Source organism: Amyelois transitella, chromosome 12 (assembly GCF_032362555.1).
Source record: "Amyelois transitella isolate CPQ chromosome 12, ilAmyTran1.1, whole genome shotgun sequence".
Lineage (NCBI taxonomy): Eukaryota > Metazoa > Arthropoda > Insecta > Lepidoptera > Pyralidae > Amyelois > Amyelois transitella.
Window position 1 is genome coordinate 5,938,440 of NC_083515.1, and position 14,124 is coordinate 5,952,563.

The following is a 14,124-nucleotide window of genomic DNA, read 5'->3' on the forward strand; positions in this document are numbered from 1 at the left end:
ACCGAATGTTGTGTTATCGGTTGTGTCATAGGTTAAGCGTACAATTAAATAAAGAAAAAATAATTTTCCTAGATGGTTATAAATCATGATTAAGAACGTGGTTCAAAGTAAATTAATGTGCATAAAATCGCATGATAAATTCAATATTTAATACTTGTTACTTACTTTGTCAGCGAAATGTTAATTAGATTATCAAGTGTGTACGTGGCTTTACCTACGCACACCTGTCGGAAAATTGGATAAAAAGTGCCCTTCGGTACTGAAGGCCTGCGCGTGTGAACTTCGCATACAAATCAGCCTCTGCGACAATTAACTACAAACAATGCCAAGTTCAATAGCTACATCAATAAATCCATATTAGAGCGCTATAAGGTTAAGCGATAATTTTATTGCGGACTATTCAAGACCATAAAAGTTACACAATAGAGAGTTATACAATAGGGTTCTAATGACACACAGAGCACTGAAGACAGTCTACGCGTGCCGTGCAATACTTCGTCCTTGTTGAACTTCGATATTATGTAAACAAACATATAATATGTATGTACCAGACCCCGAAGCATAAATAGATAGACTCTTTATTGCACCATAAGAAAAAGATAAACAGAAAAAAGGTAATGAGGTACAAAGGCGGACTTATTGCTAAAGGAATTAAAATAGAAAGACATGGCTATCGTCTGTCTTTATTTCTAACGTTATTGTGCAGACAGAGTCAACAGCCCCAAAAAGGCTCACTACGGATGGCTAAATGTTGAAATTTAGATCCCAATTTTTGAAGCCTTTCCTATGATTGATTTTTACAATCTGAGCGGGAAGCAACTTGCAGATAAGTACCGTTTTTATCTTCGCCACCAAATTTATCTATCAGCTAATGGCTTTTACCAGGATGTGATGTAGTCATGTCGAACTCCTTCATACTTCAAGAAAGACATAATATCGAAATACCATTCTACATTTTAAGGGATTTAATGACTTGTAATAATCTTCATAGAAGCCGAAACTGGCTTGATCCGATATCAAATGCGAAGGCTTTGAGCAGACTTCGTGGAATCAAACTAATTGACGCTTCGCGGAGTTTCTCGAGGGTTTCTTTCGTTGATATTATGCATATATCACGTCTTCATATTTACGAGATAAAGATGTGATTCAAATTCTTAAATACACCACTCATATAATCACGTTAACCGGGATTCGTTATTCGGGATGTACAGAACAGTCTCGCAAAGACCAAGAACTTAGATTAAAAATAATAAGGAATCAGAGTGACCCATAGTTATTTTATAACAATTTTGTGTTTGTGTATAATAAATAAAACATAGGTATCATCTGCAACCTCTGAAAGGTATTATAATCTGATAATGATGATAATTTTTGATTAATTAAGTGTCTGTTAAGAAAATGTTTTGTAATTTTCCCCAATAGATCGAAGGTTCTTATAGTCATACAATGAGTCCAGAATGCGAGGCAGGATGTTCATAGGGCACAGCGCCAAGCAGACCACACCAAGCGGCACGGTTCCACATTGTAGTTCCAAATGACGAGACTACTCAGATAAGTTACACTGGAAATGTAACACATTTGAATTTAGAATTACCATTTTCGCCTATCGACTGGCCAGTCACAATGAATTAAGAATACAGATTCTATTAAGTAACCTCGTTGGGAGGTAAAATAAAACACGGTACCTAAATGATATTCTATTGATGTGCACAAGACAGCCTTTGATTAAAATCAAATACGTAGATCCAAATCCATCCATACTAATTATGACTTTCATGTATTGTTTATTCTCATCTAGTATGAAAGCAATCCATGTAACGTATGTTACTTTTGTGTGTATCAAAATTGATGAACTGTTCTCAGACCGGCAAGCAAACACAAGGAAGAAAAGGGTAACGCTTCCTTGTTTACAAATTTGCCATTTTTGCGACATTACTTAATGATATGTGTCATTATTATCTTGCTTCTGACTGAACATGTATCATTTTTGATTCCAATAAAAATAATACTTAAAGTTTAAGATAGTATTAATTATAGGACCGCTCCGTCTCTTTCCCATAGATGCGACTAGGGGAATGGGATTCTTCTTTGGGCGATGGACCAGCAACCTCTGACTATTTGAATCTCAATTCTATTATTAAGTGGTCATTCATTCTTTTCAAAAGTGTTGGCTCTGTCTACCCCGCAAGGGATATAGACGTGATTATATGTATGTATGTTATTAAGGTCGTTTTACTTAGTTATTGCACAAGTCTCTTGTTCTATACAGAGATTAAGTTTACATAGGAAATGATACAAGTGTATTTGAGGAAAGTCACAAGTAATTAGTAAAAAAGTCTAAACATATAGGTAAGTTAAGAAACAGTTTTATTGTTGAAGAGACTCTTTAATGAGAAGTTTGAATAGGATATAGATCAGACATAGATGCCAACAAATCGATACCTTTTCAAGTGGATTTTTAGATAAGCCCTTTGTACATCTCCTTAAAACTTCATGCTAATACATATCTACATACGTAATACATACATACATAATAGATATGTATTTCAATAAAAACTAGGGTGATCCTAAATCCACCCTAGTATTGTAACTATATGACAGCCCTACCGCAAGGGCCTATTAAACTGTCAATGACAGGGTTATAACAGCGCGTGTGCTAGAGTACCGCAATATGTGCTACATAAATCAGCTAATTAACCCTCCTAGCCCTTATTAACGACATAAATTTCGCGCTCCGCAACACAGCGATGTGGGTTTAATATGCGCATATTATAGACATCATACGACATAGACACATGGTTTGTATAAAAAGAAAACCGAGATATGATAAGGAAGGAGTAAAAACGAAAGGACATTTCGTAAAATAACCTAATATTTTGTAATGGAATGTTATTGAATACATACATGAAAATCACGCCTCTTTCCCGGAAGGGTAGGCAGAGACTACATCTTTCCACTTGCCACGATCTCTGCATACTTCCTTCGCTTAATCCACATTTTTGAATTTTGATTTAAATCTGTAAATGTGTACTGCGCATAAGTTAATTTTTCACATTTTTTTTCATATTTAAATATTTCTCAATTGATTTTGTTTGTTTATTTTAACAACTTCTCATAAACTGTCTAACTCATAGTCCTCTCCATAACTCATTACATGTAAGGTTTATTTGATTTTTTTTATAAACACAGTTAAGAAAAAGCCTCGTCATAAACATCTCTTCATCTCTTTACAGGAAGGCATGAAACTAAGACTCAATAAAAACATTAAACAGCTTTATTTCCTCTAGAAAAATGTAAGGTATGGGGCGTTATATGTCCATAATGCTCGAGGGTGATAGGCAGGGTAAAAGCGTTTCTATGTGGGCCCCTAAATGTAGTCATTGTGGCAAGGACAAGACGCTGCAAATCCACGGTCGCGTTAACATTATGCAAACGCTTAATTGAAAAGAGGCCGCTCGCATTTATGATTTAATGCCGAATTAACATTATAATCTAATAATTACTTATGCGGACTTCGTGACATTAACATAAAATACCAATTTTTGTTTCTATTTATTTGAAAATTTTAATGCAAAGGGCAACGTTTATCGTCAAAAAAATGTTTAGATTTGTATTTGTTTGACCCAAGTGTCTTGAGATTTATCAAAATAGTTACAGTGCTACACGTGGGTTTCCTTGTAACTTGCGGAGGTCAGACGGGAGTCGCTTAGTGTAAAAACCTAACCACCTACTCCAGGATTATGTTCGTAGGCATATATCAGTCTGCTCGCCAGAGAGGAGGCAATCGGGAGGAAGATGGTTTGAGCCGGCATGAAAATTAACAAGAATAACATGATTTATAAGTTGATAGATAATCGAAGGCAGGTATGAGAGCCCTTTGACTGGCGTTGGCAACTATACGGCATTTGCATGCACTGTCGCCATTTTTGTCCAACTTATATTCTGAGTATTTACACACAACTCAGGAGATTTACACCAATCAAGGTAAGGTAGCACAGGCCACCGTGCAAGTAGTTGTTGATATAATTAAGTTGGGATCAAGTTACGAACTTAAACTATGCTGAGTATTCCACTGGCAAGTTTCCCGATAACCTAGAAATCAATGTACTGGAAATTTTCATTCGAATGCAATCGATTAGTTGATCGGGAGGAAGCGCATAAGTAATAACATAAAAGGTAGTGATGTAGAAGGCAGTTCTGTACAGGACCGGATTATGCAATATATCGATTTCAAGTGTAAAATAAATATTATATGTATATTTATCACGCCACTTTCCTGGAGGGCTATTTATTGTGTTTCATTAGATATATTGTGATCACAAATCACGAAATGCAATCAACTTTAAAATTATTAAAAACTATTTACAAATTTGAAGTTTTTAAAAATTTCAAAAATATAAGCAACTTATATTACATCTTAATCGTTGGTCCATATCTGCGCCAAATTATATCCATATCGGTAGTACGGTGTGAGTTTATTTGTTACAAAAGAATACTTTTTTCTTTATCTGTCCTCTGTCATGTCTGTATTGTATAGGTATAAAAAGAATTTAATCCGACCCTGGTTCTGTCCCGCATAGCTCTTGCCTCTTGTGATTATCGAGGCATAAATGTGAATCATCGGGAGCCATCCCTCGCTTATCGGTGATCGCAAACGCAGATGGCACTGCATGCACTCACACATTTATTTTATTACTTTTACATTAGTGACGCAATACGGGTTAATGAGTTTGATCATTAGTATAATTTAGGTGTAAAGACGGCCTCTGTGGCGCAGCGGTAATACGCTTGTCTGTGACACTGATGGTCCCGAGTTTGAATCCCGGCCAGGGCATGATGAGAAAAGATTTTTTTCTGATTGGCCTGGGTCTTGGATGTTTATATATATACATAAGTATTTATTATAAAAATGTAGTATCGTTGAGTTAGTATCTCGTAACACAAGTCTCGAACTTACTTCGAGGCTAACTCAATCTGTGTAATTTGTTCCGTATATAAATATCCAAAAGAAGAATATATGTTTTCACGCTGGTCTAATATTGGAGATAAACAGCGTGTATAATCTGCTATTCTTCCGATCGCAAATTAAATTTAATCTTAAATAAGACTTAGGGTTCTTCTTTTAGGCAGTGACCTATAGCAACCTGTGTCTATCACCGAATATCAATTCCATCATCAAACCACTCAACTAAACGAGGCCTTCGATTATTGAGACTATTGGATTAGTTTATATAAAAAGAAGAATCCCAAGTGGTTAAAGCCTATCTATCCATGAGATAGAGTGGTCCTATTATTTTTTCTATTGGTGCCGGAACCAATCGAAATATCATTTATCTTATCAATTAACTTTTCCATGTTGACCAGAACCGGGGAAGCCAATTAAAAAAATACCATCATAAATAATAAAAAGTTCTCTTTTGATAAAAGGGAATGTTGAATTTTTGATAATAGCCATAAGCTTTGTACATATCCATTTTGTGATAAAATTGTTTTAAAATATATAACAAAGCCACATTTTTGTGCAGCCCAAAAAGTGAGCACGTACAGTCAAAGAAAATAGTGAAAGCGAATACTTTTGATCTCGTAACATTAATATTTGAACATTTCTTAGATGATGAAAACCTACGACGAATGAAACCATAAACTTTCGATATAGGAAACATTTAACATCCAGATTTCTAAACCTAAAATGGGAAACACGAACGTGTTGTGAATTTCAAGGACATTTACTATATATACATAGGTATCTACGACTGGCTTCTACCATGCGCTTGGTAGCTTAGGAATAGAATTCTTTTTTATCCTAAATAAGTTTTAGATATCTTATTTCAGTAAAATTATTTTAAAAGTTTCTGGTGTGTTCATTTATTATTCATTCATTTATTCTAAAGGATTTTAAGGCGATACCCGACCATGAATTTCCAAAAACGTACTATTTTTGAACATCAATTGTGAAACATAGGTTATCAGTACTAAAGCAGGAAAAATATCAATTTCAAGAGAAAATGCTTAACTTCAATTACAACCAAATCGAATTTCACATAAAATTAACATGATTAAAAAAACCCTTTTCTTTCTTCTTTATCATCCAACATATTAAGTGGTAACAGTAGCATTTTTATCTCTCTGTCTGCGTGGCATACATAAGATAATATTGATCAGCTCTTACCTTTTTACCAAATGAAAACATACCTAGTATGATAGGAGTTATTACTTCGATTGGCTCTTACATAATTAGCAATTTGTTTCTATTGAATGCAGTTTCGTACTCACGGAATCAAATCAAAAACTCCGTAGAATGGTAGAACAATCACAAAAACGCTTTGAAAGGCCTCCACTGAAGTAGAAAGAGTTTTTAAACGTGGTGTCGAGGTCGCGATGACTTCTCATATTTCTTGATTTATATCTTGGCCCGATATTCCATTTTTATAATCAATTTTAATTTTTTTCTCTTTTAAAGCATTTGGAATGTAACGTTAAAAACAAGTATCTTTTATTTAGGCCACATTTGTTGTATGTTATTCCCAACTAACCTAAATTATTACGTTCTAAAGTTTCTATCGACTTTATTATTTTTTTTAATTTCTGATTAATACAAATCTTTTTTTTTTTGTAAGTTTTAAAACATTTCTTTTATAACGTTGCATTATTAGTACTCAGGTACAGAGGAATTCTCAAATCGGGACAAGATAGTGTCACGGCGTAAATAAACCATAAAATTAAAACACGAAATCTTATGAGGATAACGAATGTTATTATTATAGTCATAGTGTAATTTATCAAAACGTCAGTCAAACGACTACAAGTATACCACTCGTAAACGAAACTTGTCTGAGAGTCCGCTTTGAGTCGAGATACTAATCTATTACAATACGATGATGAGCAAATGGTTTAATGCCCTTTTACTAGAGTTTTTGTTCTTTTTTCTGCTTATCTTTATCTAAATAGAAACATAGCTTCATTTTACTTAGGTATTAATCTTCATCCTTTTTAAGAACACGTAAGTAAGTTTTCTTAAAACAAGCTTAGAAATATTTAATTGAATCTTGTATTTAGTAATATTAGAAAAGTCACGTCAGGAATACTAATATTGACTTACCTCTTATGTTCTTAATAATCTAATACTCCTTGAAAGGGCCTCAGAGAGCGGTAATGTACGTAATAAATAGTTTGAAAAGACTTGAAGCGTGACACAGATAAAAGCGATTGCGTTTTGTCTGTCCGTGTGTGGAGCATTAGCCATTAACATTATAAGAACCCTCTTCCTTTGGGGGTCAGTTGATATGGGGTCGACAAACTCGAGTGCATTCAGGCGTACTAGCGATCGAATACGGGACAACGCGGATTTATGACTGAATATTAAACGCAGAGAGATTTTACAGACATGTTTATTTATTCCCTTTGTAGGATTGGGTAAATTATTTATCCGTAGCAAATAACGAAAAGTAATAAAGTATTTATTTGATTGAAATGTGAATAATTTTGTGCATACAAGGAAATAAATATATGCTTCTTTATTATTATTAAACTTTCGTCCGCGCTTTCATTCGCGTGTAAATTGTGACCTTTATTTTATTCTGATGTACAAGCGGTATTACTGTTAAATAAAAGACCTACTAAACAAACATAAATTAATTCTATATTACAGAGATGAGTGCTCATGAATATTATCTTCGCAACATAATGCAATGTAAATGTCAGTATTCAAGTACTTATATTAGAATAGCAGTTATTCATTTAATGTAAGTATTCAAATGCCCAGAATATAATTTTATAAAATTCTGACTAAAAATGCAATTAGCATCACAACCACGAAATTAAAACACGTTCGTGCTTCTAACGTGATTATTTAAAACACTAAAAGCACTCCAGAATGCTAGATGGAAATTAAAATGATAAAAAGTGACCCAGGACATCACGGGATGAGCAAAAATGTGGGCAAACACAGAAAGAGCATTAGCATAAAGGCATGCGGGCAGCCAGACAAATTGATGTGGTTCCCGCATTATGCATGTGTCGGACACTTTGGTTAGCCAAGCACGGTGATCAGACGAGAAAAAAATTGTTTAATTAGTAGCACAAGCAGCATTATGAACTTACGATTACATTTCCATGACAATTTTTTTTTTCATAGAAATAAGATTTAGTGGAGTTGAGTATTAAATAAAAATACTCGTTGTATTTTATCTTCAGTATTATTAAGAATATTATTGTTTTAAAATTTATAAGTCAAATTTAAATTATATTTTGTTAATTGCAAAAAGTGCTTGTAAAGTAGGAAGTTTTAATTTATAATAAAAATTGCATTTGCTTAAAGCGTAGATCCGCTTCCGTAGAAATTATGAGGAATCCTTCAAATTTAATTACATATTATTCACATTTTGTCTTTGGCATGAGCAAACGAGCATTTTATAACTTAATACGCCAAAGTTATTGGTGGAATTGTACAAATTGCCTACGACAATATAAATTTCAATGTGTTATATAATGTGAGAACCTTCTAATTTGAAATTATTAGTAAAATTAACGTTTTTAATCCTGATTTAGTCCTGAATCCTGAAATATAAAAGAATTTATGGATTTTGACATATTTCATATTGGCCAAATATTTACATTAAAATGAAAATAATAGGCGTTGACTACGACTAAATTGTAATTAACCCTCAACATTGCTCATCCAATTAACACACCCTGTACAGACGGCATCGTGGCTTTAATAGGATTTAGATAAGTAATAAGCTGCATATCACACGGAAACACAAGTCTAGCGTAGAATTAGACTGATGTTATATGAGAGTCTAAACGCGAAATGTTATGTAGTAGTTACGGAAATATAATTGAAGTCATATTAATTACTTGCATAAAAGTATTTTTTAACTATCTTTGTAATATATATTAAAGGTATACAATATTTGAATAAATTATCTTTATGTATGTTTTCAATTTCTTAACCCTTTTCATGCTCTGACCCGTTCGATGGAAACTTCCCCAAAGTTAATATAAATACAGTCGTAAGTATTAAAACCATTGCATATATGCTAAGGTCGTCGTTTAATACACATAGAGGTCGTTGAAAACAACGAGATCATAACATAAACGCGCGTCGCACTCGCAAATACGATCACATTTTAGCAAACTGTATTACAGCATACAGTCGATTGCTCGCGTAAACTGTTTCCTAAATTTAAACTCCTTTGTGGAGCAAGCAATCTCGTAAAATTTTGAATAAACCCGAGTTGAATCCACTCTCGTCGAACGTCAATTCCTTATATTGGCAAAAACTTATTTGTAACGTTTATATTTGTAAAATATTCGCACTTGTACAGTTTTGATACTACTACATTGTTTCTCAAATTTTTTGATACATTATTTATAGTTAACAGATATACACTTATAAAATACTCTATTTTTGGCAAGGTAAAATCTTCGTTATGCTCATTTTATTATTTGATTCTAAATCCTTAATTTTTAAATTGGGCCACGTTGTAAAGTTAAGCAAAATGTTACTGATCATACATACATAAAATCATTCCTATTTCCCGGAGAGGTAGGCAGACATATCGTTCCATTTGCCTCGATCTCTGCATACTTCTTTCGCTTTATCTGTATTCATAACTTTCTACATGCATACTCGTCGGTCTCTGGTACTCTTGCCCTGACCTTTTGTCAGAACTTTTCTCTAAAAAAAAAGAAACTTAATATTCATGTATCAAAAATTTGCCAATACTGGCCATCAATACAAAGTAACATTGTTTTACGCTCACGATTTTTACATTACAGATCGGGTCGCGGGGCCGCATACGCATGTTCAGAAGCCGAAGGAAACGCCCCCAAGTCGTGCTGTGGCCGACCCCCCTTGAGGCTATGTGTGCTGTTCCTGGGCGTCGTAGGGGCCTGCCTCGTGGCCGCCGGAGCTGTCCTGGGGGCTCTAAGGCCACACCCGAGGGCCCCCCTCACGCTGTTACTACTCATGATAGGTAAGCAAGCATTGTCCATTGTTCTCGACACGGCTTTCTGGACTTTAATATTGTTACTGTTAATTATGGGATGCATTTAGGGATCACCCACGAGGTGTGCTGTACGTGGGCCATATGGTTATTTATTGGTAATTTTATTGTTCTATGCTATATATGTTATAACTTGTGGGAATAAAAAAAATCACTTTAATAGGTGCTGAGAAGAAAGTGCTTACAGAAAATTATTAGGTTACTTCCTTATGGCATACTTACTGTAGCGTCGAGACGTAAAGTCGGAGCAATATTAATAATTCGGAAGATAACGAAATCTTTTTTTCACTTTCAAATTGAAGGAGATTAAGGGAAAAATTATAAAATAGGAAAAACAAACACTCACTTTCGGCTCGATGAAGCCAGGAATTATTCATTTAGATAACACTACTCGTTGGCTTTGATCGACACAGTTTGCAACATATTTTAATACCTGACTGGAGATCAAAGTTATTTGAAAACAAACTTTTGATTACTTACGGGTTAGACAGAGGCGTCAGTTTCGAAAATACGGAAATGCTATGTTCAGCTGTATAGCTTTAATGATGGAATTGAGATTCAGAGAATTGCAGATTGCCAGCCAGTCGCCTAAAATACTTACCTACTTATTCCACGTTCCTTTCCCCTGATAGATTTTTACAATCTCCACGAGAAGAGAAGCAGCTGGCACAATATATTTTTCTCTTCACTTCCAGACCAGCATGAAAACTGGCACTAGATGAATGTACGCCTATTCGAAAGAGATGAAGTGCTTTTATTTTAAAATGCCGGGAAGCATACGGCACGTTATGTTTTTATAATAATAAAAAAATCCTGTCCTTCTAAAATTCATTAATCCCGGCCAAAATGACATTATATCGTAACAGATGGCGGCAATTAGCCGTGAAACTGTGGGGTTGCTCATTGCACAAAACAAAAACGATACAGGAACGTCACTTTTTCAGTTGTATAAAAAACTAACGTTAGATACTCGTATTCTTTGTTTCAGCAGTAGGTATTTTTACATATTGTGGCTGCAAAATGTTAATTAGATTCAATTCTAAATCTTGTAGGTCCTCAAAAACTAAATAAGCTAGCTCATATTGAATACTAGCTGTGCCTGCGACTTCGTCCGCGTGGAATAGTTATTTTGGGCATCATTGAAGCCCTCAAGGATGCTCCTTCCCCGATTTTTTTCACATTTTCCATTATTTCTTCGCTTCTAATAGTTGCAGCTAGACGTTATCCAAACATATAATAAAACTGTAACTGAACTTTGTCTGTACATTGAAGATATTTAAGAAAAAGAAAATATAAGGGGTCTTTTTAGGGTCAATAGAAGCCAAAACAATTTTTTTTAGAATTTTTGTCTGTCTGTCTGTCTGTCCGTCTGTCTGCCCTCTCGAATATCTAGGTTCTCCCACTTCAGGTCCCTGCGGATCGTCGAGTTCCTCACGTAGCGCGGGGCTCCGACGACTGCTCTGAGACTTTGGTTCTCTTGGGCTCTGAGTCTTCTCCTGTTGGTCTCAGAGCAGAATGCGTACCACGCAGGGGCCGCGAACTTGAGGCGGCATCTGACGTACGTTTGGTAGATCCCGAGCTTCGTCCTCAGGGGGAGGCTGGAGGAGAGAAATGCGTGAAGTCTCCCCCTGGCTGCCTTGGTCATGAAGCTTGCGCTCGCCTCCCGCCCCTTTTCTACCCTGTCGCCGCTAGCCGCGTCGAGCGCGGTAACCGTTACGCAAAAATAATCCTTATAGCATGATTCAGTATTTACGCGCGATGGCTTGCTAGCGTATTTCATTTCATGTATTAGTTTGGTGTTTCGATACCGATTTCGATGATTCTTTTTTTATTGAATAGGTACTTATATTAACTTTTAAGAATTACGAATGAGTGTGAGTGTTATTGGTATTATAAACATCAGAGTAAAGAAATATAATAAGAAATCTCCGAACTGCTAAGCTATTAGGAATTACACGTGTTATTGTGAGTCGACCATAAAAGATAGACTTATGCTGTCTTGAGATATTTTTTTAATAATTTTATGTAGAATATTTCCGTTGTACATGGTTTCGCTGTATCTTTAACCATTAAGGCTGCACACGCGACGGAAGCTTAAAAAATCAAGTAACTTCTCCCGTTTTCCCAACATTTCCTTTCACTGCTCTGCTCTTAGTGATTGTAGCGTAATGAAAAGTATACTATAACCTGCTCAGGAGTATGAAGAATAACTGTACCAAGTTTCGTTAAAATCCGTCAAGTAGTTTTTGTTTCTATAAAGAACATACAGACAGACAGACAGACAGACAGACAGACAGACAGACAAAAATTTTACTGATTGCATTTTTGGCATCAGTATCGATCACTAATCACCCCCTGATAGTTATTTTGAAAATATATTCCATGTACAGAATTGACCTCTCTACAGATTTATTATAAGTATAGATAGATAAATATTGAAAATTACTTCATATTAAGAAATAACAAGATAAATCAATAAAAAGACCTAAGGTTTTTTATAAACCGGACGTAGTTCTTCTTCTGTGTCTTCTTTATTTTACGCTCATTGGGTATTCTATATGCATATGACAATAACAAGACTGTCCAAATTTTCATTACATCATTCACGAAGTCGTGTCCGCCCGAAGTTTTCAATTAAACTTCAAATGAGTTTCAGAGTAGAATTAATTGAGTTTTCACGTTAGAAACAAATAATGTCGTTGAAGACCTATTATTGTGCCCGCAGGCAATTCTTTGATGCCAGATAGGACCGTTATAAATATGACTAGATTATGCACCTTAATTTGACGGGTTAAACAAAAAAAGAATATATTTATCATGCCCACGAGAATTTTAGATTATTCTTATTGCTCTCTACAGTTCCCAAGATATTCCATACTATCCTCTGTTTCAGGCATAGGAGTAGTACTCGTAACTGCCGCCGGCTTGGCTTGGCGGCTTGGTGCGAGGGACACTCCATGTGCTTTGCTTGGTCTTCGAAGGGCGTCCTGCCGCCGCCTGGTCCCGAGGCTACCTCCCAGCTACGCGAGACCACACCATCCGTATGCGGCCATGCTGTATCCAGAATTCCACTATAGGCCACCGCCTCCTACTTACCAAGCGTCTATGCAAGAGTATAGACTCAGGTATGTCGCCGTCATACGCACCCCCGTACTAATTAATGACAAAATTTATTTTAACTCAAATACACTACTAGACTTTGATTGAAATAGGCACTAATATATATCTGTGCCTTTTTCAATCAAAGTTTAGTCTTCTAGAGCAATTCTCTAATAATAAATGCTGCCAATTCGTGTTATGCATCTTGTTTTAGGGTTTCGTAGCATAATTTAATTTAATATCGGTTGGATTAATGATTATAAAAGTCAGTCTATACCTACATAATATTTTATTTATTTGTTCTCAGTAACGATTAAATAAGAAATATCGTAAATAAACTAAATAGCTCAAGGTGTTAAAAATGTAACATTGATAATGTCACTAAGTAAAAATATCGCTTAAGTTTGTGGCGGAAAATCCCACAAGCGTTTTAGATATGTAGGCTTTCTTAATCCACGGGGGAATCAAGTGGGAAAATGTGTCTCTAATGCGCAATGGGTTCCATATTAAATGCCTATCTTGAGTCTAATATGGCAGTAAATATTGAATAGTGGTGGGTTTTAATGTATTGCTATAGACTTTTTCACCATTAAGATCCCCTGTCTATACAAGCCAAGGTGGCTCAAGTCTCTTTGCCAATGACTACACTTACTACACTACTTAGTTTGATTGCTTATCGATCGATGGTCTTACTATAGAGGAATGCCTACATCATAAGACAACCTGAATTCTTAGACAAAAAGATGTTTATGTTATTATCCAAGCTGGATTGGATTCCTGTATAGCGTTGCGATAGACAAGCTGAAGGCGCTCCTGATTTACCCATCCCGTGAACGTGGCCACATGTCCTGTACCTTAAAGGAGGACGTAATTGGGATAACCTCCAAGAGGATAATGATGAATGTTGTACGATTTATATAGTTATAAACCTATAACAAAATATAATGAAATGAAATCCTAACATTCCATCAATATATGATATGAAGTTAAGTATAATACTAAGGCAATTCCGATTTCT

The 14,124-nt window shown here is 35.2% G+C and overlaps 1 protein-coding gene across 1 annotated transcript in view; it reads left to right on the plus strand.

The window, feature by feature from the left end:
• The window catches only part of LOC106142695 (uncharacterized), a 79,032-nt gene that overhangs the window by 61,927 nt on the left and 2,981 nt on the right, over nt 1-14,124 (plus strand). Inside the window, exons 2-3 of the mRNA XM_013344565.2 lie at nt 9,781-9,977; nt 12,901-13,132. Of these exons, the coding sequence (XP_013200019.2) occupies nt 9,781-9,977; nt 12,901-13,132 (429 nt within the window). The remainder of the gene's footprint in view (nt 1-9,780; nt 9,978-12,900; nt 13,133-14,124) is intronic.